The sequence below is a fragment of the Pseudophryne corroboree genome, chromosome 2, assembly GCF_028390025.1.
Source record: "Pseudophryne corroboree isolate aPseCor3 chromosome 2, aPseCor3.hap2, whole genome shotgun sequence".
NCBI lineage: Eukaryota > Metazoa > Chordata > Amphibia > Anura > Myobatrachidae > Pseudophryne > Pseudophryne corroboree.
Window position 1 is genome coordinate 531,201,851 of NC_086445.1, and position 27,315 is coordinate 531,229,165.

At 45.0% G+C, this 27,315-nt stretch overlaps 1 protein-coding gene across 4 annotated transcripts in view; it reads left to right on the forward strand.

The window, feature by feature from the left end:
* The window catches only part of KCNQ4 (potassium voltage-gated channel subfamily Q member 4), a 752,031-nt gene that overhangs the window by 700,618 nt on the left and 24,098 nt on the right, over positions 1–27,315 (forward strand). For all 4 annotated transcript variants that reach the window (XM_063954215.1, XM_063954216.1, XM_063954217.1 and 1 more), the window contains 8 exons: positions 1,815–1,878; positions 8,199–8,291; positions 9,200–9,314; positions 17,886–18,006; positions 20,908–21,058; positions 22,848–23,031; positions 24,775–24,820; positions 25,323–25,446. In XM_063954215.1, coding sequence (XP_063810285.1) covers positions 1,815–1,878; positions 8,199–8,291; positions 9,200–9,314; positions 17,886–18,006; positions 20,908–21,058; positions 22,848–23,031; positions 24,775–24,820; positions 25,323–25,446 — 898 coding nt within the window. The remainder of the gene's footprint in view (positions 1–1,814; positions 1,879–8,198; positions 8,292–9,199; positions 9,315–17,885; positions 18,007–20,907; positions 21,059–22,847; positions 23,032–24,774; positions 24,821–25,322; positions 25,447–27,315) is intronic.

Here is a 27,315-nt window from a genome sequence, read left to right on the forward strand (position 1 = left end):
CTGCCCCTCTTGCAGTGCACATGGTTTTGCCCAACTGCTAACAAATTTGCTGCTGTGATCAGATCTGAATTACCCCTATGTTAGAAATTCACTGTTTCATTACTAAGCAATATCTTTGTATGTATATATTTATTTATTTATAATTTATGCAACAGTGACCTGTTGCAGGAATTTACGGGAAAGTAAATTGCTACAGAAAAGTAGTTCAAATGGAGGATAAGTGTACCATTATTAAATGTTACATTTGTTTTAATTGCTGATGTAGTCTGATTATGTTTACCCCTCTTAAAGATGATAACAAGCAGACAGGAAAAAAATTCAGACACGAATTACAATGTCATCACTTACGTATTTATTAGGTAATCTTAAAATAGTTTTCCAGTTTGTAAGAAAATCAGAATCCCTAACAGAATTCTATGTCCATTATAGTAACAACTAGAAACTTCATTGCCGTATATAGTCACAGAACTACTTTGTGACTTTGTGATATGCTTATAGTTTACCCTAGGGAGTACATAATCCCATTTACTAAACACATGAAAGGCTTAACAATTTAATAATCTTCTGTGAGAAATATGTTTCTATTCAGTGAAAGTTAAAGGAACTGACAGGTGATGGAAAATTAGGTGAATGACCAATATAGGGAAAGACTAAGCCAATTATGGCTCATTTACAGTATGCAGATGCAACACAATCTAATCTGGCATGTTATGTAGATGGCATTTTTACTTAGTGACTCCTATAATGAGGCTGAGTGATGCGTGAACGGAGGTGGTCTACAGTTGTAATTACATGAGTGCAAATGCTTGCCTGACTGGGTAAAAAAAATAAAGTAGATATGCATGAAATGTAAATGAGCAGAAAAGAGTTGATGGCAGAGTGAAATTTTAGTATAAATTCTGGATTTCTGTGGGACATGCAATTTGTGTCTATAAAACCAGTTTCAAGAAATGAAAAAAGAAAGTACCTGACACAATTGTAAAGCACTTTCCCTTTGTGCATTTCCCTGCATTGCATATGTGTGAAATAAACAGCTAAGCCACAGCCACAGATTTTAGTAGGAAGTTGCTTTAATAAATTGATGGGTGGAATTCCGGTAGCATTACTTAAACATAACTTTCTTTAGAGCACATGGGTTACTCACAAGCACAGTAGGTCAAAATCCTAGTTCAGCAAATGTATGACGTTGGACTCTTTTACAAACCACCAACAGTGAGGACCTATGCTGGTTAATTATTTGAGCAAGTGTGTTTTTGGCCCATAAGCACTTATGGACCAAAGCTTATGGAACTGCCCCTGGAAAAACAAACTGTGCCTAGTTTTGCTGGTTTACATATCTTCCTACAAATGTGAAAGGTGGAAAGTGTGAGAAAGTCACTTAAAGTTTTAAATATGTATTCTCTACTTATTTACCATTCAAATAATCTTGTCCCTTAAATAAAAATCTCATCTTTATATGTGGGTACAAAAGTAGGGGCACTCATGTTTTTTGACTTATATGCTGAGTTCCTCCTACTAGATGGTGCAGACTTCTTCTCTTGGCCCCAGATCCATGTGCTAAGTGCTGGTGCATTCATACATAGTAGGTGAACAGCACCACAAATTGGTTTAACCGCGTTAAGTTTTTAAAACTCTGCATTTATAGTAATACTGGCAAGACAGTCTCATCTAGTCTTACTCCTTGTCAAGGAGAAATCTCATGACATAAATCATTTGAATATTCTCTTCACAGTCAGAATTTCTTCATAGATGACTTGCCAGGACATTGTTTAGATCTCTTTGTCATCACATAATCAATATCTCTATTTTTCTAGATTGCATCAAACACGGCCAGCACTATCCAAATGGGGCGACATACCAAGACAACTGCAATCGATGGTAAGAACATTATACATAGCTTTGTAATATATTGTAATATATATATATATATATATATATATATATATATATTTTATCTTTTATTTGCTTCACATCACCCTATACAACACTAGTTCTATGTACCCAGTGCATACCTCCCAACTTTGCCTTGAACAGGGGAGGGACATCATTGTGCGCCGAAGCCACCCTCCCGAAATTAGGGGTCGTGGTCTATCAGAAAGAGGGCATGGCCTCACGGTAAGTGCCGCGATCGCAAGTCGCACTCCTGTTTTCTTCATTGTTGGGGCATGAACAGCGCTGAGAGAGCTGCTGGACATGCCCCCTGTCCCTCTCTGCCGGGAATAGTATCTATTCTCTGCTGCACTGCTCAGAGCAGTGAGTGACAGGGGGATCTCCCAACTGCTCCCCCCACCGTGGGACACTGCGGCCCGCGGGTGGGACAGCAGGACAAACCGTGAAAAACGGGACTGTCCCACCAAAATCGGGACAGTTGGGAGGTATGCCAGTGCACTATGAGGTTCATTCAGATGTGGTTAGAGTTGCTATCACTGCTGCTTCTTTGGCGTACTTTGCGACACACAAAGCAACTTCAACCACATATGAATAACCATGTATAAGCAAATCAAGGCAAAAAATTGAGAAAACAGTACACAACCTAGTGAAAGAATTAAAAGACAGGTCTGATACAAGTGACCCATGCCATGCACCATGATGCGTCTTTGGACGAAACAGCAAATCACAGAAGGCAGGCGGCAACTTTTTACAGAAGACGCCTCCAGCGGCATTAGTATATTTTCACACAGCAGTTGCATCCGAAGACGCAAAACTGAGCAACAAGTACTAAAATTGAGCAAAGATTGCACAGGCATTGTGCCAGACGTCTCGCACCATAGAGCACAATAAGGATAGATGTATGAAGACACATCTGTAGGTGTGCCTTTGGAGACTGTAGTAACTGCTGTAAATTAATATGGGCAAGTATGTATGCTTAGACGTAAGAGAAAAATACTGTTTTTGTTGCAGATACATATTTTGTGACAAGGGGGGTCATTCCGACCCGTTCGCATGCTGCTGTTTGTCGCAGCGGTGGAACGGGTTGGTTCTGTGCATGCGCGGCGGCCGCAATGCACACGCGCGTCGTTGCCCAGTGACGGCCGTCACCAGGCAACGACCAGAAAAATGAAGAAAGCGATCGCTACCGCGATCGCAAGAAGATTAACAGCAGTAAGGCGTTCCAGGGCGGCAACTCACTGTTTTCTGGGAGTGGTGACTCCAACGCAGGCGTGTCCAGACGTTTAGAGGGCGGATTTCTGATGTAAATTCCGGGACCTGCATCGCTGAATCGATCGCACAGGTTAAGTAACTGTTACCCTGGTCTAGTTCCACACACAACTTTTTTTGCATAGCAGGGCTGCACAAGCGTTCGCAGCCTTGCTATGCAGAAAAGCCCTCCCCCATAGGCGGCGGCGATCGCACGGGCTGCAAAATGTTGCTACGTGCGATCAACTCTGAATGACCCCCAATGTCTCTTTCATTAAATTATTATGGTGTAATTGATTTATGGTGGTTAGCATTAGCTGCTATATAAATATGACTATGTACTGTAATACGTGACTGTACTATATTAGTGTCACATGCCTCGGAACTTACTTATGTTTTAAATGCTTTGCTTGTATTTGCCACAATTCTGGCAGTTTTGTATAAATTTGTATATTTTCAAAGTAATCTTCTCAAGGTGCGGGTATCCTTTACGGTCATCTGTGAGTTCCTGAGGCAAACTGTCCCTTTATTAGTCATTTAAAGACTGTGTGAAAAAGTGGAAAGCTCAGTATGGATTGAAACATCCCAGTATGTTTCCTTTGCTAAACTTAGACTTCTGTTTGCAGCCTTAAAAGGAAGTTAAAGTCTTGAAACACATAGCAACGAACAATTTATAATCCTTAAACCCTGGAGTTTGTCTGCTGCATAACCAGCTGTCTGCATGCAAACTTAACATGCAGTGTATGCCTACCTCACATACATTAACACTCACCTCAACGCCTTGAACATCAATCACCCATAGTGTCAATGTGTATATGTATACATATTAACACAGAGACAATCACATTCTGCACTATAATCGCGGCCTATTCTGTGCACTGTTTGCATATATGGATTGCTGTATAGCACAGTATAATATCCATACACCGTGTGTTTACTGTACATACACTTTGAAGTATGTTATCTGTATAGTAGCCAACATTGCAAGCATGCAATGCTGGTATTTCATTATATGTCAAGCAGTGTATCGGTTCTTTTCTTATAAAATGGCTTTTTGCCTCTCCCTTCAGCAAACAGTCACAAAAGGTTTAAAAACCAACTTGCCTGGAATTGAATCACTCCAATTTTCCTGTTAGTGTCATTCTACCCTTTGCAACCTCCTTCTAGTTTGCATGTAATGTCAGATTTCAATTAAAAACTGCACTACAGCCATATTGTATGAGTAAAATTGTGCCACAATTAAATAAAAATAATATAAATTCAAAAAATATCTACCAATTGAAAAGAGATCCAAACACCAGGACTCATAGCTATAATTGCATAGGGACACACAGCATTGGACCCCCACAAATTCTGTAAGCAGCATCAGACTACAACACTACCCTAGCATGTTCAACATGTGCTGAATTACATAGGGTGTGTGAATTAAAAAATATGGCCTTCACCAGGAAACAAGCAAGCCTAGCACTGGAGCTCTTCTCAACAAAAATGCTGATTTCTAAGATAACTATAACACAGAATCTCCTGGACATAGGTGTTGGGAAGGGCTTTAACGATTTCAGCCAGGCGTCACTGCTTATGCGTAAGGCTGTCTGCTATTTACCCCATGCTGTGATGTATGGTAAAAAGCCACAATTATGCAGAGAGAGATCATGCGATGGTTGCATTCACGTGGTACAGATTTGTCCACTGACATCTAGCCTCCTTGCATATTAAACAGCCATTCTAGTCACGCCATGCCGTGGCAGGATTCGTAGCGCAGTGTCTTTAGGTGTGGCTTTTTCCATTAAAATGCATCTTATTTGCAAAATGATGTGAATAGGACGCAAGCAGCATATGTTGATTAAAATTGAATGATACGCAACATGGCTATATTCCCAACAGTTCCATATATTTTGTGTGCGACCGTGGCTGTATTTGCATACAAAATGGTACGTTACAGTGTTTAGAAAACAGTATAATGAACCATGCCGTTTGCATTTACAGCCGCAGACGCACAGAGAATATAGGCATGCCACTTATTTAAATCAGCAGTCTGCTTGTGCATCCTGTTCGCATATCGATGCGGATAAGATGCATTTTCAGCAAAAAAAGACACTCAACGCTAACACGAGACTTGTCAGGTCACTTACGCCAGGTATCTGCTGTTTATGTTGCATATTGAGGCAAGATGTATGAAGACACATCTGTACATAACCTTCCCAGGCTCTGCTGGCTTCATACCTCAAAGCACAGCAGGATAATCGGGTTAGAAAAAGGGGGTTATGAACAGGCATATGAGGGGAGAATCTGGTGAGCAGGAGGAAGCATGCTTGAGAGAAGCTGGTGGGCAGGCAGAAGTATGTGTGGTGAAAGCTCATGGACACAAGGAGGCATGTAGGAGAGAAGTTATTGGGCAGGATGGGGCATCTGATGGAGAAGCTAGTGAGCAGGTGGGGGCATGTGAGGAAGAAGCTGGTGGGTAGGATTAAACATTATAGAGAAAAGGCTGTGAGCAGAAAGGGGCATGTGAGTGACAAGTTGGTTGGAGGAAGAATTACGTAAGGGAGATCAGGGCTGTTTCTAGCCAATTTGGCTCCCAGTGCGAGATTTAAAAATGCGCCCCCCCATGATATAAAAAAATGCCCCCCCCCCCCCACACCTAGATAAAAAAACAAAACTTGCACGCGCTCCCGTTAAGGGGGCGTGGACTCATCTAAATGGGTGTGGCCTCATTTAAATGGGCATGGCCTCGTCTGAAAAGACTACCTCACAATCCAGTTTTTGACCCTGCTCCAACAGATCACGACCACCACAGGAAAAAAAAATTCTACCATATTAAGCCCCACACAGTAAAGCCCCCTGCACCATATTATGCCACACGCCGCAATGCCCTTGATACATTAAATCCCCACACTACGGCAGGCAAGAGTCCCCATTTCACACATTACGGCAGGTGTCCCCATTTTACACATTGAGAGAGAGAGAGAGAGAGAGAATACTTACAGAGGCGATTACCGCTCTTCGGCCCGCCTCACCAGTCGCTCCTCGCGGTGGCCTTTCCCTCTTCCTAACTTGGATCCCCCTCTGTACTCCGCTCGGGGGGGGGGGGGGAGTTTTGCGGAGTGACGGGGTTGCGTCGTGACGTAACGGCGCAACCGCGTCATTCCGTGAAACTCCACCCCCCGAGCGGGTTACTCGGGGAGAAATAGGAGGGTGAAGCAGGGAGCCACAGTTAGTGCTGCGGCGGGCGCCCAGTGCGGTTGCACTGCTCGCCTGCCCCAAGAAACGGCCCTGAGGGAGATGCTAGTAGGCAGGAGCGTGCATGTGCGAGTGAACTGAAGGGCAGGAAATGGTATGTAAATGAGAAGCTGGTGGACAGGAGTGGGCATGTGAGAGAGAAGTGGATGTGCAGGAGGCAGCGTGTGAGGTAGAGAAGCTGGTGGGCAGGAGAGCGCATATGATGAACAGACACTAGTGGGCATGAGGGGCTTATGAGGGAGAATTTGGTTTGGAGGACAGGAGGAGGCATGTAAGGAAGAAGTTGGAGGGCAGGAAGTATTGTTAGGGTGAAGCATGTGAGAGGAGGAGCATGCATGTGAGAGTGATGCTGGTGGGCAAAAATAAGAGGAAGCATTTGGTGGGTAGGAGGGGCATGTGAGGGAAAAGCTTGGAGTGGGTATGTGATGGACAGAAACTGGTGTGTGGGAGTGGAAATGTGAGGGAGAAGTTGGTGGTGGTAGGAGGCATGTAAGGAGAGAAGCTGAGGGGGGCAGAAGGCTTCAAGTGAGGAAGAAGCATATTAGGGATAAGTTGGTGGGCAGGAAGAATTATGCGAGGGTAAAGCTGGAAGGCAGGAGTGAGCATGTGAGGGTGAAGTTGGTGGGTAGGAAAGGGAATGTGAGGGAGAAGTTGATGGGTAGAAGAGGCTTGTGAAGGAGAAGCTGGTTGGCAGGAGGGGCCATGTGATTGAAAGAAACTAGTGGGTGGGTAGGGCATGTGAGGAAAGCCTGTGGTCAAGGGTGGGCGTGTGATAGAGAAGCTGCTGAGAAGGACAGGGCACTTGAGGGAGAAGCTAGTGTACATACTTTTCTCCCTAGTTCTAGAACTCTTATTTTTTTTGTAGAACAGAATGGACCCATATCTGAATATTTCACATTAATTGTAAAGACTGGACTACATCTACACTCTGTCATTCTTGTCGCACTCACCATGTGAGTGTGACGCTCACTTAGGCAGGATGTATCAAATAAGCAATACATTTGCCGCTTACTGCACACATGTAAATAATGTCGGTATGAAGGTAGATTTGTAATTAAGATAGCAAAGGACAGCACTTCCGATAAGAGCTGTCCTGTGTGATATAAAGACTTCTGGGCATATGACCCTGGAGTTCTTCTGTGCATGTCTGGCTATTGGTCAGCACTTATGCGATCTGTGGAAGACACTGGGAGGGATCCTACTGGAACAATAAGGAACAGTATGTAAAGGAGCCAATAGGCTTGGCCTGGCCAACCTGTGACTCTCCAGGTGTTGTTAAACTGCAAGTTCCCACATACCCTGCCACAGTTTTGCTATTGAGGAATGCTAAAACTGTGGCAGGGCATGCTGTAATGTGTATTTTCACAGCAGCTGAAGAGCCACTGGTTGGCCTGGCCTGCCATAGGTCTTCTATAGACTGCATAGCCTACCGCGTACAAACTTTCTAGAGCTTTGTATATATGGAGAATGCGGTCATACTGACTTTCCCCTTAGCACATACCACCCTCAATCTGTTTAGATATCGGTGCACATTTTCCTGAGTAGGACAAGTAACATTTAATGGATTACAAAGATTACTGCTGTGCAATGTATTTCCTAGATTCATCTTTTGAGACTGTAGAAGAAAAAGCATATCTAAGAGGTCATCTTTATCTCAAAGTTATTTTTCCTTGTTTATCATTTAGTATGCTAATATTACCAGTTTTAGTCTCAGTTTTATTGCAGAATGGAAAATCACAAACTTAAAGTTTATTGTACATTTAGTCTGCAGTTGTTTGATTCACTGCTATATAACTCAATTAACCCCTATCTTTCCCCAGCACATGTACCACTGCCGGAAACTGGCATTGTGAGCAGAACCCATGTCTCATTAACAATCGAATCATTGAGGCTGTAAACCAAGGCTCCTACGGGTAAGATAAATAAATGTTTTCAGACATGCATGTTTCCTTCTTGCATACAATTGGGGTTTCCAATCAAGAAATTATTTTGTAATCCTGGGATTACTGGGCTCCAATCTCGTGATCCTGGGATTAATCCCAATAATGTGTTTATGGGAAAAAAAAGGAGTAATATAAAAGCATTATATTTTTAAATTTATTTTTATTTCTTCTCACCCTGTCATCTCTGCCTACCAACTCCGCCTCCATGCTATTCCACCACCCCGTGCTATTCTTACCCCATCTGTGTCATCTGCTGTCCTTCTCTCTTTGGGTGGAATGTACCAACTTTGTGTAGTACATCCCGCCACTTACCGCGCCACACATATGTATTAACATATGCTATTAGTATCGCAAAGGGCAACTCTACTGATAAGAGTTGCCCTTTGCGATGGCTGTTGGTCCCTGAACATCCGGGTTTATGACCCAGGAGTCATTCTGCGCATATGCTGGGAGTGATCCGTTCAGATCCCTCTGACAGCACCGATGCGGAAATAAGTACATACAGCGTTTGTCTCCCAGGACCAGTGACAGTAGAAAGCTGAATTCCTGTGATGTGGCTACTATCAGTCACTGGCTGGGATCCTGCCGCTCAGTGATTATGTCACTGTGCATCACACTCCCAGCCTACCAATGACTGAGACCATGGGACTCTATCTATTCTACAGGCAGCTGGAATAATGTAACCGGAACTGAGAAGAGAAGTATCATCATACTGCCTGCTGGTCCAATCCACAATGTGTTTTGAATCCTGTAATACCCGGGATTTAGCGATTATAATCACTACAATAAGTAGAATCCTATATCATCAAGAAGATGTCTAAATACGATAAATGATATTCTTCCAATTGATTGCATCCTGTTTGGTTCCTTTGTTATAGCTGGACAGCTGGTAATTATAGCCGCCTTTGGGGTATGACACTGGATGAGGGAATCCAGCATCGACTGGGAACCATAAAACCTCCCTCTTCAGTCATGAACATGAATGAGTTACATGTGAGTACACTGTGGAATGGCAGGAGTGAGAGAGAAATGAAAGTGGAAACGTAAGGGGGCAGTTACTCATACAATAAAAATTCAGGCATTACGAAATAAATGAAACACAGTGGGAACTGACAAAGAAGGTGGAATTAGAGGGTTCCTGGTGTAGCTGTAGAAAGCTGGCTTTTAGGCAGAATAGATGATAAATTTTGCCAAAAGATGTACAGTATTTGGAAGATTGACAAATATGGGTCTAGGGTAAAGTGCAAACAAAACTGAGAGACATATAAAATCTAAATATAATAAAGCCACTACTTGGGACTACAACAGTATATTTAATAGATATTTATAATGTAAAGCAAGGGATAAAGTAATAAGTGTAAAGAGGCAGGTACATTCTAGTAAGCACGAGTGGAATTTGTTGCTCACATGTCGCCAAGGTTAATAACATGTTAACATGCTACTGGAATGCACAGATTCTCTCTTCTCCAGTCACAGCTCCTTCCTGAGTTTGGGGTCAGTGTGTGATTTTTGGCAGACCCCAAGAGGAAAGTACAATACAAATGTGATTAAACCATGTGATTAAACTTTTTCAAGCAACTTCCACTCAGGAAGTCCGGAGCCTTTTCCACTCCATATGGGTGGCAATGAAAAAAAAAACATTGCTGGCTACTGTTGAGTGAACACCCTTCTTTTTGCCATCCTGTCTGAGGAGGAAAAAAGAGGGAGATTCTGCCCAGGGACAAGGACTGGAAAATTCCTTCAGCTGGGACAAGTGAGGTCATGCAAGACCCATAGGATTAGACCCAATAACTCCCTAAACAGTCCGTCTATTTAGGAATTCCTTGTTCGTATCCCAGCATATACGTCAGTGTTAAATACTTGAAATTTTATTGAAGACAAGAGCAAATCTATTTTTGTTTGCAACGTTTTGCAGTGTGAAGTTTCAAAGTCCTTTCCATTTACAAACAGCATTTTATAACGTCTCTTTTTGTGCAGTTGTACCTGTGTTTGGACATGATGTACAATCACATACACATCCCACAGAGCATTTAATTTCCCCTTCTACCCAGATTATAATCTAATTATATAATGATAATTACCATTGTTCTTCATTTGTTGCCCTTACAATAGAAGTGTGATGACCAGCATTTGTCAAATATATATTGATCAGTTGCAGACAGAGAAACATGTTATCACAACTTGCAGCAAAAAAGCACTGACTATTAACCAATAAATCATCCACAATGAGCAACAGAAAAAAGATAGGGCAACAATCAGAGTACTAAAGCAACATACAGTAGATACTGAGACCAGACCTAGAGAATAGACATCCTGGAATACACACGCATTCATTTGTTCACCTGAATGACCTGAAACAGGATATGCCCCTTGCCCATCATAATGGACTGTCACTGGACCCTTGGTGTCTTAGGCCTATAGTGTCCATTCACCCCATCCCTGTCTTCTTGTCCTTTCCCACCATTCTAGTTGTATCCTGTTGTTTTGTTATGTTCTTATATAATAATAATAATAATAATAAGTGGTTAACACATGATGTTATCAGACCCAGCAGTATAGCTAGTACTGTGATACAAACCCTTCCACCAAAAGTCTCTTCTCTTTATAGCCCTTACTTTCCTAATTCATGATGTTCTGTTATGTAAAATGGGTCACATCTAGTAAACCATAAAGTTTTTTTTTTTCTTATTCATTAACACTTTTAATAAAGAAAGTTTCCATAAAAATTATATTGAAGACCAGGGTTGCCATCAGAAATTGTGGGGCTCGGGATGACACAATAGGCAGGTTCCCCCCAACAAAAAAAAGAAGGGAGTGGAGCTACAGTAGGGCTGAGGCATCAATTGGTTATGTAAAGAAGTTTAAAAAAATAAAGGGGAAGTAGGGCAGGGAGGGCTGGACCTGGGAGGGCACAGGGCAGGGAGGACTAGCCCAAGCAGAAGTGCAGGACAGGGAGGGCTGTACCTACTTGGGGAACAAGAATGGCTAGTTGGGCACGGGGCAGAGAAGGCTGGGACTTAATGGGGAGCACAGGGCAGGGAAGGCTTTACATGGGGGGGGCAAGATAGGGATGGTTGGACTGTGGGGGGGGGTAGTACAAGACAGGGAAGGCTGTACCTGGGCAGTGGCACAGTACAGGGAATGCTGGACGTAAGGGGCACTGCTGCCGGACCCCTCTGTGTTTGTGCCGTGATTTGCTGCAGAGCCCCTCTGTGTCCATGCCTGTCATTCTCCTGTCATTGCAGTCCCCCCCCCTTCCCCGATGGTGGTCCTTTTGAAGACCAACCGTCCTTTTAAACAGGTCCCTATATATGTTTGCATTACATGATTCACACTCTTGGCCCAATCCATAATGATAAACACCAGCAAATACACCCAAAAGACTTATGCAAGAGTCAAAGTTGACTGAGTCCAGTAACCCCACTGAAAATGTGTCCTGGGAAAAGTCTAAAGCCAGGAGTTTGGGACAGGAAAGTAATAGGCTGAAGACATTTGTGAGAGTCTTCCCTGGTGTTGGGCAGCTGTGGGCCACAGGACTTAAAATCGGTCGGTAGCTGAATCAGGTGGCACCCCCTCCCACCACATCCGTGTCCCTGGTGAGTACCATCCTGTCCAACTGGTACTTATGGACCTGAATAACAATCCAACCAGGAACCTATCATAGGCACAGCACAAAGTACTCCCTAAATTTGTATTTGTGCCAATCACCTTTCTCTGACGTCCTAGTGGATGCTGGGAACTCCGTAAGGACCATGGGGAACAGCGGCTCCGCAGGAGACTGGGCACAAAAGTAAAAGCTTTAGGACTACCTGGTGTGCACTGGCTCCCCCCCCCATGACCCCCCTCCAAGCCTCAGTTAGATTTTTGTGCCCGGCCGAGAAGGGTGCACACTAGGGGCTCTCCTGAGCTTCTTAGTGAAAAGTTTAGTTTTAGGTTTTTTATTTTCAGTGAGACCTGCTGGCAACAGGCTCACTGCATCGAGGGACTAAGGGGAGAAGAAGCGAACTCACCTGCGTGCAGAGTGGATTGGGCTTCTTAGGCTACTGGACACCATTAGCTCCAGAGGGACCGAACACAGGCCCAGCCTCGGAGCTCGGTCCCGGAGCCGCGCCGCCGGCCCCCTTACAGAGCCAGAAGCAAGAAAAGGTCCGGAAAAATCGGCGGCAGAAGACATCAGTCTTCAACAAGGTAGCGCACAGCACTGCAGCTGTGCGCCATTGTTACTCAGGCACACTTCACACTCCGGTCACTGAGGGTGCAGGGCGCTAGGGGGGGGCGCCCTGAGCAGCAATGTAAAACACCTTGGCTGGCATAAATACACCACATATAACCCCCAGGGCTATATGGGTGTATTTTAACCCCTGCCAGAATTACCAAAAAAGCGGGAGAAAAGGCCGCCGAGAAGGGGGCAGAGCCTATCTCCTCAGCACACGGGCGCCATTTTCCATCACAGCTCCGCTGGAAGGACGTCTCCCTGACTCTCCCCTGCAGTCCTGCACTACAGAAAAGGGTAAAAAAGAGAGGGGGGGCACTAATTTGGCGCAGTTTTATATTAACAGCAGCTATAAAGGAAAAGCACACTTGATAGTGGTATTCCTGTATATATATAGCGCTCTGGTGTGTGCTGGCATACTCTCCCTCTGTCTCCCCAAAGGGCTAGTGGGGTCCTGTCCTCTATCAGAGCATTCCCTGTGTGTGTGTGCGGTGTGTCGGTACGATTGTGTCGACATGTTTGAGGAGGAAAATGAGATGAAAGCGGAGCAATTGCCTATTATACAGTTGTCACCCCCTAGGGAGTCGACACCTGAGTGGATGAGCTTGTGGAAGGAACTGCGTGACAGTGTCAGCTCCTTACGACAGACAGTTGACGACATGAGACAGCCGGCTAATCAGCTTGTGCCTGTCCAGGGGTCTCAAACGCCATCAGGGGCTTTAAAACGCCCGTTACCTCAAATGGCAGACACAGACACGGATACTGACTCCAGTGTCGATGATGAGGAGACAAACGTGACTTCCACTAGGGCCACACGTTACATGACTGAAGCAATGAAAAATGTATTGCATATATCTGATAATACAAGTACCACTAAGAAGGGTATTATGTTTGGTGAGAAAAAACTGCCTGTAGTTTTTCCTGTATCCAAGGAATTAAATGAAGTGTGTGATGAGGCGTGGGTTTCCCCCGATAAAAAACTGATAATTCCTAAAAGGTTATTGGCATCGTACCCTTTCCCGCCAGAGGATAGGGCACGTTGGGAAACACCCCCTAGGGTGGATAAAGCGCTCACACGCTTGTCTAAACAGGTAGCGCTACCCTCTCCTGATACGGCCGCCCTAAAGGAACCTGCCGATAGAAAGCTGGAGAATATCCTAAAATGTATATACTCTCACACGGGTGTTATACTGCGACCAGCAATAGCCTCAGCCTGGATGTGCAGTGCGGGCCTGGCGTGGTCGGATTCCCTGACTGAAAATATTGATACCCTTGATAGGGACAGTATATTATTGACTATAGAGCATTTGAAGGATGCATTTCTATATATGCGTGATGCACAGAGGGATATTTGCCGACTGGCATCAAGAGTTAGCGCGCTGTCCATTTCTGCAAGAAGAGGTTTATGGACGCGGCAGTGGTCAGGTGATGCGGATTCTAAAAGGCACATGGAAGTATTGCCTTATAAAGGGGGAGGAGTTATTTGGGGTAGGTCTATCAGACCTGGTAGCCACGGCAACTGCTGGAAAATCCACATTTTTACCCCAGGTAGCTTCTCAACCTAAGAAGACGCCATACTATCAGGCGCAGTCCTTTCGGCCCCATAAGGGCAAGCGGGCAAAAGGCGCCTCATTTCTGCCCCGTGGCAGAGGGAGAGGAAAAAGGCTGCAACAAACAGCCAGTTCCCAGGAACAAAAGCCCTCTCCCGCCTCCGCAAAGTCCTCAGCATGACGCTGGGGCTTTACAAGCGGACTCAGGCACGGTGGGGCCCGTCTCAAGAAGTTCAGTGCGCAGTGGGCCCACTCGCAAGTGGACCTCTGGATCCTTCAGGTGGTATCTCAGGGGTACAAATTGGAATTCGAGACGTCTCCCCCTCGCCGTTTTCTAAAGTCTACTTTACCGACGTCTCCCTCAGACAGGGAGGCAGTATTGGAAGCCATTCACAAGCTGTATTCCCAGCAGGTGATAATCAAGGTACCCCTCCTACAACAGGGAAAGGGGTACTATTCCACACTATTTGTGGTACCGAAGCCGGACGGCTCGGTGAGACCAATTTTAAACCTGAAATCCTTGAACACTTACATACAAAGGTTCAAATTCAAGATGGAGTCACTCAGAGCAGTGATTGCAAACCTGGAAGAAGGGGACTATATGGTGTCTCTGGACATCAAAGATGCTTACCTACACGTCCCAATTTACCCTTCTCACCAAGGGTACCTCAGGTTTGTGGTACAGAACTGTCACTATCAGTTTCAGACGCTGCCGTTTGGATTGTCCACGGCACCCCGGGTCTTTACCAAGGTAATGGCCGAAATGATGATACTCCTTCGAAGGAAGGGAGTTTTAGTTATCCCTTACTTGGACGATCTCCTGATAAGGGCAAGATCCAGGGAACAGTTGGAAGTCGGGGTAGCACTATCTCAGATAGTGCTGCGCCAGCACGGTTGGATTCTCAATATTCCAAAATCGCAGCTGATCCCGACGACACGACTTCTATTCCTAGGGATGATCCTGGACACAGTCCAGAAAAAGGTGTTTCTCCCGGAGGAGAAAGCCAGGGAGTTATCCGAACTAGTCAGAAAGCTCCTAAAACCAGGCCAAGTCTCAGTGCATCAATGCACAAGGGTTCTGGGAAAAATGGTGGCTTCTTACGAAGCAATCCCATTCGGCAGATTCCACGCAAGAACCTTCCAGTGGGATCTGCTAGACAAATGGTCCGGGTCGCATCTTCAGATGCATCAGCGGATAATCTTGTCTCCAAGGACAAGAGTGTCTCTCCTGTGGTGGTTGCAGAGTGCTCATCTTCTAGAGGGCCACTGATTCGGCATTAAGTACTGGGTCCTGGTGACCACGGATGCCAGCTTGAGAGGCTGGGGAGCAGTCACACAGGGAAGAAATTTCCAGGGCTTGTGGTCAAGCCTGGAGACATCACTTCACATAAATATCCTGGAGCTAAGAGCCATCTACAATGCTCTGAGCCTAGCAAGACCTCTGCTTCAAGGTCAGCCGGTGCTGATCCAGTCGGACAACATCACGGCAGTCGCCCACGTAAACAGACAGGGCGGCACAAGAAGCAGGAGGGCAATGACAGAAGTTGCAAGGATTCTTCGCTGGGCAGAAAATCATGTGATAGCACTGTCAGCAGTGTTCATTCCGGGAGTGGACAACTGGGAAGCAGACTTCCTCAGCAGACACGACCTCCACCCGGGGGAGTGGGGACTTCACCCAGAAGTCTTCCACATGCTTGTGAACCGTTGGGAAAAACCAAAGGTGGACATGATGGCGTCCCGCCTCAACAAAAAACTAGACAGGTATTGCGCCAGGTCGAGGGACCCTCAGGCAATAGCTGTGGACGCTCTGGTAACACCATGGGTGTACCAGTCAGTGTATGTGTTCCCTCCTCTGCCTCTCATACCCAAGGTACTGAGGATCATAAGAAGGAGAGGAGTAAGGACTATACTCGTGGCTCCGGATTGGCCAAGAAGGACTTGGTACCCGGAACTTCAAGAGATGCTCACAGAGGACCCGTGGCCTCTACCTCTAAGAAAGGACCTGCTCCAGCAGGGACCCTGTCTATTCCAAGACTTACCGCGGCTGCGTTTGACGGCATGGCGGTTGAACGCCGGATCCTGAAGGAAAAAGGCATTCCGGATGAAGTCATCCCTACCCTGATCAAAGCCAGGAAGGATGTAACCGTACAACATTATCACCGTATTTGGCGTAAATATGTTGCGTGGTGCGAGGCCAGGAAGGCCCCTACAGAGGAATTTCAACTGGGTCGTTTCCTGCATTTCCTGCAAACAGGACTATCTATGGGCCTAAAATTAGGGTCCATTAAGGTTCAAATTTCGGCCCTGTCGATTTTCTTCCAAAAAGAACTGGCTTCAGTTTCTGAAGTACAGACGTTTGTCAAGGGGGTACTGCATATACAACCTCCTTTTGTGCCTCCAGTGGCACCTTGGGATCTCAATGTAGTGTTGGGATTCCTAAAATCACATTGGTTTGAACCACTTTCCACTGTGGACTTAAAATATCTCACATGGAAGGTGGTAATGCTGTTAGCCCTGGCTTCAGCCAGGCGTGTCTCAGAATTGGCGGCTTTATCCTATAAAAGCCCTTACCTAATTTTTCATACGGACAGGGCAGAATTGAGTCCTCAATTTCTCCCTAAGGTGGTTTCAGCATTTCACTTGAACCAGCCTATTGTGGTGCCTGCGGCTACTAGGGACTTGGAGGACTCCAAGTTGCTGGACGTAGTCAGGGCCCTGAAAATATATGTTTCCAGGACGGCTGGAGTCAGAAAATCTGACTCGCTGTTTATCCTGTATGCACCCAACAAGCTGGGTGCTCCTGCTTCTAAGCAGACTATTGCTCGTTGGATTTGTAGTACAATTCAGCTTGCACATTCTGTGGCAGGCCTGCCACAGCCAAAATCTGTAAAAGCCCATTCCACAAGGAAAGTGGGCTCATCTTGGGCGGCTGCCCGAGGGGTCTCGGCTTTACAACTTTGCCGAGCAGCTACTTGGTCAGGGGCAAACACGTTTGCTAAATTCTACAAATTTGATACCCTGGCTGAGGAGGACCTGGAGTTCTCTCATTCGGTGCTGCAGAGTCATCCGCACTCTCCCGCCCGTTTGGGAGCTTTGGTATAATCCCCATGGTCCTTACGGAGTTCCCAGCATCCACTAGGACGTCAGAGAAAATAAGAATTTACTTACCGATAATTCTATTTCTCGTAGTCCTTAGTGGATGCTGGGCGCCCATCCCAAGTGCGGATTGTCTGCAATACTTGTACATAGTTATTGTTACAAAAATCGGGTTATTATTGTTGTGAGCCATCTTTTCAGAGGCTCCTCTGTTATCATGCTGTTAACTGGGTTCAGATCACAGGTTGTACGGTGTGATTGGTGTGGCTGGTATGAGTCTTACCCGGGATTCAATATCCTTCCTTATTGTGTACGCTCGTCCGTGCACAGTATCCTAACTGAGGCTTGGAGGGGGGTCATGGGGGGAGGAGCCAGTGCACACCAGGTAGTCCTAAAGCTTTTACTTTTGTGCCCAGTCTCCTGCGGGGCCGCTGTTCCCCATGGTCCTTACGGAGTTCCCAGCATCCACTACGGACTACGAGAAATAGAATTATCGGTAAGTAAATTCTTATTATTTATTGTAAGTGCTCCCCAATATGGCAGAAAATGCTGCAGTGGACATGTCTGAAAATCACGCACGTCTGCCAAACACAGTGAGTTATAGGTTCCACTACAGTGGCCTGGCTTTTCACAAATGCCAAAGTAGTTTATATCTCTGTCTTTTCATACTGTATGGTACTGACTTCTAGCCTTTTCCGTGTATAGGTGAACATGAACAATGATTTGCTTCCTTCCTATTTTAATGCTGCAGACAAGTGGCCAGGAATGATCCTGGAGCCACTTGATCAAGGCAACTGTTCTGGTTCCTGGGCTTTCTCTACAGCAGGTAAGCAAATCAACCATATCACAACTCAGGCAAGTACATTTTCTTTAAAACTGGGTATAATAATTGCTTATTCTGTAGTTTCCCAATGAATAAAAATTTAAAATGTATTTCTAAATAAAAAAAACAAAAAAAAACAGACAGCTATACCCAATTTATTGTAGAAAGTTAAGTCACAGTCAATGAGCCAGTGGCGTCTTCAGAGAGGAGGATGCCCGTGTGCAGTCTCCTTCGAGCGAGCAGCGCTACTGACTCTGGACACTAGGCTCAGTAGGGGACCCTATTGCTGTCCCAGAGTGTAGTGCGCATGCACAGGTCTCTGGGAAAATGGTGCGGTGGCCAGTGATTTTCTACTGCGCATGCATGAAACATTGAGAAAAAGGCAGCCGTGCCATTTTCCCAGTGATTTCTGCAGAGTTGCTGAGGCGCGGGACTCTAGAAGGTAAGTATTGAAAAAAATGGGTGCGGTTTGGGCCCCCCTGGATCCCAGGGGCCCGTGTGCACTCAACACAGTGCACCTATTATAAATACAGCAGTGCATTGAGCATGTGAAGTACTACTGAAGATATAGAAAAATCTAATTATAGTTGGCAACAATTTCATGGGCTTTCATAGCTGTGTGTTTTCACATGTAGTAATTGTTGCACATCTGATTTTGGGGTTCCCACTAGATTTTAATTGTCTTTATATGGGACATACAGTGCATCTGGAAAGTATTCACAGCGCTTCACTTTATCCACATTTTGTAATGTTACAGCCTTATTCCAAAATGGAATAAATTCATTTTTCCCTCCAAATTCTACACACAATACCCCATAATGACAATGTGAAAAGTTTTTCTTTTAGATTTTTGCATATTTATTAAAAATAAAAAACTAACAAATCATATGTACATAAGTGTTCACAGCCTTTGCCATGAAGCTCAATATTGAGCTCAGGTGCATCCTGTTTCCACTGATCATCCTTGAGATGTTCCTACAGCTTAATTGGCGTCCACCTGTGGTAAATTCAGCTGATTGCACATGATTTGGAAAGGCACACACCTATCTATATAAGGTCCCACACTTGACAGTGCATGTCTGAGCTCATACCAAGCATGAAGTCAAAGGAATTGTCTGTAGACCTCCAAGACAGGATTGTCTCGAGGCACAAATCTGAGGAAGGGTACAGAAAAATATCTGCTGTTTTGAAGGTTCCAATGAGCACAGTGGCCTTCATCATCTGTAAATGGCCGTCTAAACTGAGCGATCAGGGGAGAAGGGCCCTAGTCAGGGAGGTAACCAAGAACCCAATGGTCACTCTGTCAGAGCTACAGCATTCCTCTGGAGAGAGGAGAACCTTCAGAAGGACAACCATCTCTGCAGCAATCCACCAGTCAGGCCTATATGGTAGAGTGGCCAGACGGAAGCCACTCCTTAGTAAAAAGCACATGGCAGCACGCCTGGAGTTTGCCAAAAATGCACCTGAAGTACTCTCAGACCATGAGAAACAAAATTCTCTGGTTCGAGGAGACAAAGATTGAACTCTTTGGTGTGAATGCCAGGCGTCCTATTTGGAGGAAACCAGGCACTGCTCATCACCAGGCCAATACCATCACTACAGTGAAGCATGGTGGTGGCAGCGTCATGCTGTGGGGATGTTTTTCAGCAGCAGGAACTGGGAGACTAGTCAGGATAAAGGGAATATGAATGCAGAAATGTACAGATTCACCCTGGATGAAAATCTGCTCCAGAGCGCTCTTGACCTCAGACTGGGGCAACAGTTCATCTTGGATAACGACCCTAAGCACACAGCCACGATATCAAAGGAGTGGCTTCAGGACAACTCCGTGAATGTCCTTGAGTGGTCCAGCCAGAGCCCAGACTTTAATCCGATTGAACATCTCTGGAGAGATCTGAAAATGACTGTGCACCGATGCTTCCCATTCAACCTTATGGAGCTTGAGAGGTGCTGCAAAGAGGAATGGGCGAAACTGCCCAAAGATACTGTAGGTGTGCCAAGCTTGTGGCATCATATTCAAAAAGACTTCAGGTTTTAATTGCTGCCAAAGGTGCATCAACAAAGTATTGAGCAAAGGCTGTGAATACTTATCTACATGTGATTTCTTAGTTTTTTTATTTTTAATAAATTTGCAAAAATCTCAAACCCTTTTTTCACATTGTCATTATGGGGTATTGTGTGTAGAATTTTGAGGAAAAAAATGAATTTATTCCAGTTTGGAATAAGGCTGTTACATAAAAAAAAATGTGGAAAAAGTGAAGCGCTATGAATACTTTCTGGATGCACTGTATAAGCTGTTCTCTTCTGATTTGTTTCTATGAACTTTTTGCTTTTCTTCTTATGTGATGCTGGTTTTAATATAATAAATGTTTTGTCGTGATAATTATTATATAGGGTTTTTTGAAGGCCACTATAAAAGTAATTGAGATGGATCATTTCTTCTCATCTGTCTTTTATTTTGCACTCTTGGGAGTATACTACGCTATTTCAGTCAAATGTATTTAATAGTAATTAGTCTCGAGGGGTTGAAAATGATACTTTTAGAGCATGATCATTAGTCAGTGTGAGTCTGGGGTCTTGTTTATTTTTGTTTTTAAAGAGATCAGATATTGGTAAGTGAGATATTTGGTACACTAGACTATAAAATGCCAGAAGGACATGAGGTAGGACAGCCACTGTTCAGAACTTCTGTAAATGGTGCCATGGCAGTAGCATAAATTGAACTCATCACCATTTTACCAGCATACTGTACATGCATAGTATCTACTTCTTGTTAAGATATCTATACCCTGGCTAATGAATAATACTAACATAAAAGGCAGCAATTCCATAAAATGTAGTTCGATATTTAAAACAATGCTATTAAATATGCTCACATTATGAGCCATTTGTTTCTTTTCCCAGCTGTTGCCTCGGACAGACTCTCCATTCAGTCTATGGGTCACATGACTCCTGCTCTGTCCCCACAGAATCTACTTTCATGTGACACCAAAAACCAGCAGGGATGCAGAGGGGGGCGTGTAGACGGAGCTTGGTGGTATCTAAGAAGGAGAGGGTATGTAAACAACGTAATTCTCAGTCTCTGTATTTGGGGTTGTGCAAGGTTTAACACATTTTCAAAATAGAAGACAGAACAACTGTTTATATGACCAGCATGGGGAGATGTCTTTTGTAGTGGGGAGAGTGTTCCTGAATATCATACACACAAGGAAAATATTTCATTGCGATAAACAAATAAGAAAAAATGTTGGGTTTGGGGGGTGAGCAGTTTACATTTAGGTTGCGGGAAGAGTTAAGGGCCCCATACACTAGAATGATAATTCCCGATTTCATCCAATTTCGGGCATTCGGGCCGATTTATTGGATGAAATCTGGCATTTTGGATGTGTTTCCAATCCGATCCGCATTCCCGTGAGGGTAGGATCGGCTCCCCTAATTCGTTAGTGCTGCACTCGTGATATGTCGGTTCCCGCAGGCATGGCTGGGATCGCATAAGATATATTGCATGCAAAATGTGCCAAATCGTATGGAACCACTCCCGGGAAGCTCCCGTGAGAGTTCAAGGGAAATCGCCTCCGACTTCAGCCTCAGACATATCGTTGTAGTGTATGGGGCCCTTTAGGATTAAACTATGAGGAAGGCTGGGTTAGGGTCAGACTGCAGGACGGGGGTGGGGGTGGGGGGGAGGTTAGGGTTATGCTTCGGGAAAGGAGTGTTATAGTTGGGGGGGAACATACATACCTGACCCCTGTCGGGATGCTGGGCACCGAGATGCCAGTGTCGCTCTTATAACCGCCGGAATTCCAAACGCCGGGTGTCCTACCCCTGCTAGCACTGTAGTTACTATTTTGCCTATTTTACATTTATTATTCCATCACTGCCATTCCGGTGTGTTGGGTGGAGTCTCGGTAAATCGTGGGGCTGTGCTTTCTTATATGTGGCTGCTCTATGCTGACCAGGCTGTTGTACTGTAGTGTGACATGCCCAGCTTGTCATAGCTTGTTGGTTGCAGCATTGTGGGGAAAACCCTGCACTGTCCTATACTGTCTTTCCATCAATATTAGCAAAGGGCTACAATGTGACTTAAATTAATTTGTGTTCTATTTTGTGGCATGCAGTCATATGTCGACATTGTTGAAATGTTAATATTGAACATGTGAAATTACAACATTCAGAAGAGACCAGAGGGTTGTGGGTAGACTACAGGAGGGGAGGTTAGGGTTAGGCACAGGTGGGAGAGTTAGATGTTGCTCACAGTTGGAAGTCATCTGGACGTAACAGCAGAACCTGTAAGGCACCTTTTGAGCCACTAGCCTATCAGGGCCGTTTTGATGACATTCTAATCATGTTGATGTTTCTGCATGTTGACATTACGACCATGTCAATATTCTCATGTTGACATAATAAACGTCAACATGATGAATGTCGACAAAATATACGACACCCTATTATTTTTAACACAGGTATTTATGCTGTTGACCTCTAACATACATATTTATGCACCAACGTAACGAGAACCTGCAAGGATATGGTTGGGAACATGCATGACTAATGATGCAGCCTACTTAATATAGTCAGCATCTCCAGGGGTATGCCAAACGTACTTGTTCATGCATTACTGTCATTTAGTTGCATGCACACACACCCTGGTCAGCCTCTACTGGCATAGAATTCAAGTCTATATTGCCTGTTTCATTGCACAAAATTGAATTTTATGTCTCAGTGTTGGACTTTATCTGTGGCCTCTTCACATATTTTGTTACCATTGTTTCTTCTGGTTTGTCTGATCTTGTGAAATAAATAATGATTTGTATAATGTAGCTGTATAACTTCTCTTTCTTCAGGCTTGTAACAGAAGAATGTTATCCCTTTGCGGGTTTGAAGGAAAATGGTTCTCCAGCACCCTGTATGATGCACAGCCGATCAACCGGGCGTGGGAAAAGACAAGCCACTGCTCACTGTCCAAATCCATTTGCATCATCTAATGACATCTACCAGTCCACACCAGCCTACCGTTTGGCATCCAATGTTAGTTCTTTTTACAGTTGCTACAGGCATTTATCTTCAGTACCACCTCATGAAACAGACCAAGGGGTCTATTTACTAAGCCTTGGAGAGAGAAAGTGGACGGAGATAAAGTACCACCCAACCAGCTCCTAACAGTCATTTTTCAAACACAATGTAACATGGCAGTTGGAAGCTGATTGGCTGGTACTTATCTCTGTCCACGCTATCTCTCTCCAAGGCTTAGGGGTCTATTCATTAAGCCTTGGATGGAGATAAAGTGGACGGAGATCCGATCATCTCTTTTCATTTTTCAAACCCAGCCTGTGACATGGCAGTTAGGAGCTGATCGGATGGTACTTTATCTCTGTCCACTTTATATCTATAAAAGGCTTAGTAAATAGACCCCTTGGTAAATAGACCCCAACATTTTAATACACAATCGCATCATAGTATTATCTTACCCTACAGATACTCCTACTATTATGGTTGGACAAAATTACACAGCTGGTTTCAGAGCTGGGTAATCGGGGTGTGGCCAAAATTGGGAGGACATGCTCACACCCATTTAAATAAATGTGAAAAACTAGTAAGTGCTATTAGTACGCATTTGTAGCAGCCCTATACCTGGTGCTAGAGATCCATCTGAACTCAGGGGGTCATTCCGACCTGATCGTAGCTGTGCTAAATTTAGCACAGCTTATCTATCCTGGTATGCGGGGGGACGCCCAGCACTGGGCTAGTCTGCCCCACATGTCAGGCCACCCCCCCCTCCCTTCCCCGCACAAGTACAAAAGCATTGCACAGCGGCGATGCTTTTGTACTTGTAGAGTAACTCCCAGCCAGCGCAGCTCCTGCGTCTTGCAGGGAGTTAGTCGTCGCTGGCCAGGTCACGGCGGCTGCGTGTGACATCACGCAGCCGCTGCGGCCCGCCGCTTCCCGTACGTTCCGGCCACCCCTGCTTTGGCCAGACCGCGCCCACAAAACGGCGGCCGCCGTGCCTCCCCCTCCCACCCAGTGAACACCTCTGCCTGTCAATCAGGCAGAGGCGATCACTTGGCTACGACAGCTGTCAGTTGTCTGGCATGCACCAGCGCACTGCGGCATCGGCGCATGCGCAGTTCCGACCTGATCGGCTGCTGTGCGAAAACACACAGCACTGATCAGGTAGGAATGACCCCCTCAGACTGTGTAAGCTCATCTCTGTCAAGTCTGCTGGTATAATATTTAGGGAACAGATACGGGATGAGGCAAATGTTATGGAACAGTTTTTGAAAACTTCACTAATTTCTATACAACAATTCTACCTAGTGAGCCTGCCATTAGAACATTTGTACTATATAAAAAGTAGAAATACACATGGTAGCAAATGTTTTAACCTTTTGAGACATTAGTCACAACCTTACGTAAACCTGTAAAAGGGCGATGACGTGCTGAATGAGTGAACATTGATTGAAAGTACATAAAAATTAGCCATTAATTATTACAAAATATAAAAAATGGGAATTCATGCAAAGTGATATATAATCCGAAAAATATATCCACAACGATTGCCGTGGTAACTCTTACATTCACCAGCCCTGGTGAAAACATGCACACAAAATACAGTAGGTCACTGACTAACTGATGGGACATTCCTCCTCTCGAGCCTCTGCTGCGCTAAGATGTACATACTCAAGACATACTGCCTGATTAATTCATGAAATGCCCAGTACCTGAACTGAAGATGCTAAGGACATTAGTGATTATTATCTTTATCTTTGGCAGGAAAAAGAAATAATGAAGGAAATCTTTGAAAACGGTCCAGTGCAAGGTAGGTTGTACAAAAGAACAGCTGACTGTGCATCGCAAACAGACACGGATGAGAAGGCCTACTTCCTGTCTCATGCTGACTCTTTCCCATTAGGAGTAGATTTACTAAAACCTCTAGAAAGGAAAATTAGAAGCATTGCTCATAATATCCTAACCTATCCTTTTTAACATTTAGATTGTATATTCTAGAAAATGATAGCTAGAAACTGGTTTCTGTGGGAAACACGGGCACCTTTCCTTTTTAAAAGTTTTTGGAAATCTACCTCTGACTACTGGAACATCCCTTTGTGCACAGGTGAATTCCATCTTTGGTACTGTTCTGTTTCATTTGGAGGAGTAACTATTTAATAATCTTGTATAATAAAAAAGCAGAGCAATTTATAAGAGACTGTAGATACAATGTCTACTCATATCTTATATATCAGGATGATAGCTACTGTGTGCTTTTTTTTCTTCTCTTTTACAACTCTGTTCTCTTTATGACTATATATTCTTCATTCCAGCCATCATGGAGGTGCACGAAGACTTCTTCATGTACCAGAGTGGGATCTATAGGCACACACCGGTGATGGCAGGGGAGCCAGAGAAATACCGTCGTCATGGGACACATTCTGTAAAGATCACTGGGTGAGAATATCTTCTGGCTAGTGTAGTGGATCGGTTTCTGAATATTGCTCGGATATGAATCATATTACATATAATATTAGTATTATTATCCTTTATTTATATGGTGCCACAAGGGATCTTCAGCACCCAATTACAGAGTACTTAAGCGAATAAACAAATCAGTAAATAGTTACTTACAGTTAAAGACAATATAGAACAAGTACAGGGTAAATAAACATAGATACAGCAGCAGATGACACTGACATAAGTAAGGGTGGTAGAAAACTGCAGGGTTTGATGCCGTCGAAGATGGTGTAAGTAAGAGAATGATAAGCACATGATGCTCATGAGAGCTTACATTCTAAAGTGGAGGGGCAGACAGCCAGGGGTGACACAGGTGGGGTAGACAGTGATTATGGAACAGAGGTAAATGTACCTTGATTATAAAGCATTGTTCGGCCACAGTGAGGTTTTCAATAGCAACACATTATTTAAAGTGCAAAATGCCTTTCTCTAACGTCCTAGTGGATGCTGGGAACTCCGTAAGGACCATGGGAATAGCGGGCTCCGAAGGAGGCTGGGCACTCTAGAAAGATCTTAGACTACCTGGTGTGCACTGGCTCCTCCCACTATGACCCTCCTCCAAGCCTCAGTTAGATTTCGTGCCCGGCCGAGGTTGGATGCACACTAGGGGCTCTCCTGAGCTCTTAGAAAGTTATAGTCTTAGAATTTGTTATTTTCAGTGAGACCTGCTGGCAACAGGCTCACTGCAGCGAGGGACTAAGGGGAGAAGAAGCGAACTCGCCTGCTTGCAGCCGGATTGGGCTTCTTAGGCTACTGGACACCATTAGCTCCAGAGGGATCGACCGCAGGCCCAGCCTTGATGTTCGGTCCCGGAGCCGCGCCGCCGTCCCCCTTACAGAGCCAGAAGTAAGAAGATGGTCCGGAAAATCGGCGGCATGAAGACTCTGTCTTCACCAAGGTAGCGCACAGCACTGCAGCTGTGCGCCATTGCTCCTCTCACACACTTCACACTCCGGTCACTGAGGGTGCAGGGCGCTGGGGGGGGCGCCCTGAGGCAGCAATAAAAACACCTTGGCTGGCTAAAATACCTCAATATATGGCCCCAGGGGCTATATATGAGGTAAATACCCCTGCCAGAATTCCATAAAAAACGGGAGAATAGGCCGCGAAAAAGGGGCGGAGCCTATCTCCTCAGCACACTGGCGCCATTTTTCCCTCACAGCTCGGCTGGAAGGAAGCTCCCTGGCTCTTCCCTGCAATTCTACAGTACAGTAAGAGGGAAAAGAGAGGGGGGGCATTAAAATTGGCACTGTATACAGTATATTATATAAAAAGCAGCTATTAGGGACATAACTCAGTTAGTCCCTGTATATATATAGCGCTCTGGTGTGTGCTGGCATACTCTTACTCTGTCCCCCCAAAGGGCTTTTGTGGGTCCTGTCCTCGTTTAGAGCATTCCCTGTGTGTCTGCGGTGTGTCGGTACGGCTGTGTCGACATGTTGAATGAGGAGGCTTATATGGTGACAGAACAGAGGCCGATATATGTGATGTCGCCCCCTGTGGGGCCGACACCAGAGTGGATGGATAGGTGAAAGGTATTAACCGACAGTGTCAACTCCTTACATAAAAGGGTGGATGACGTAACAGCTGTGGGACAGCCGGCTTCGCAGCCCGCGCCTGCCCAGGCGTCTCAAAGGCCATCAGGGGCTCAAAAACGCCCGCTCTCTCAGATGGCAGACACAGATGTCGACACGGAGTCTGACTCCAGTGTCGACAAGGTGGAGACATATACACAATCCACTAGGAACATCCGTGACGTGATCCCGGCAATAAAAAATGTGTTATACATTTCTGACTTTAACCCAA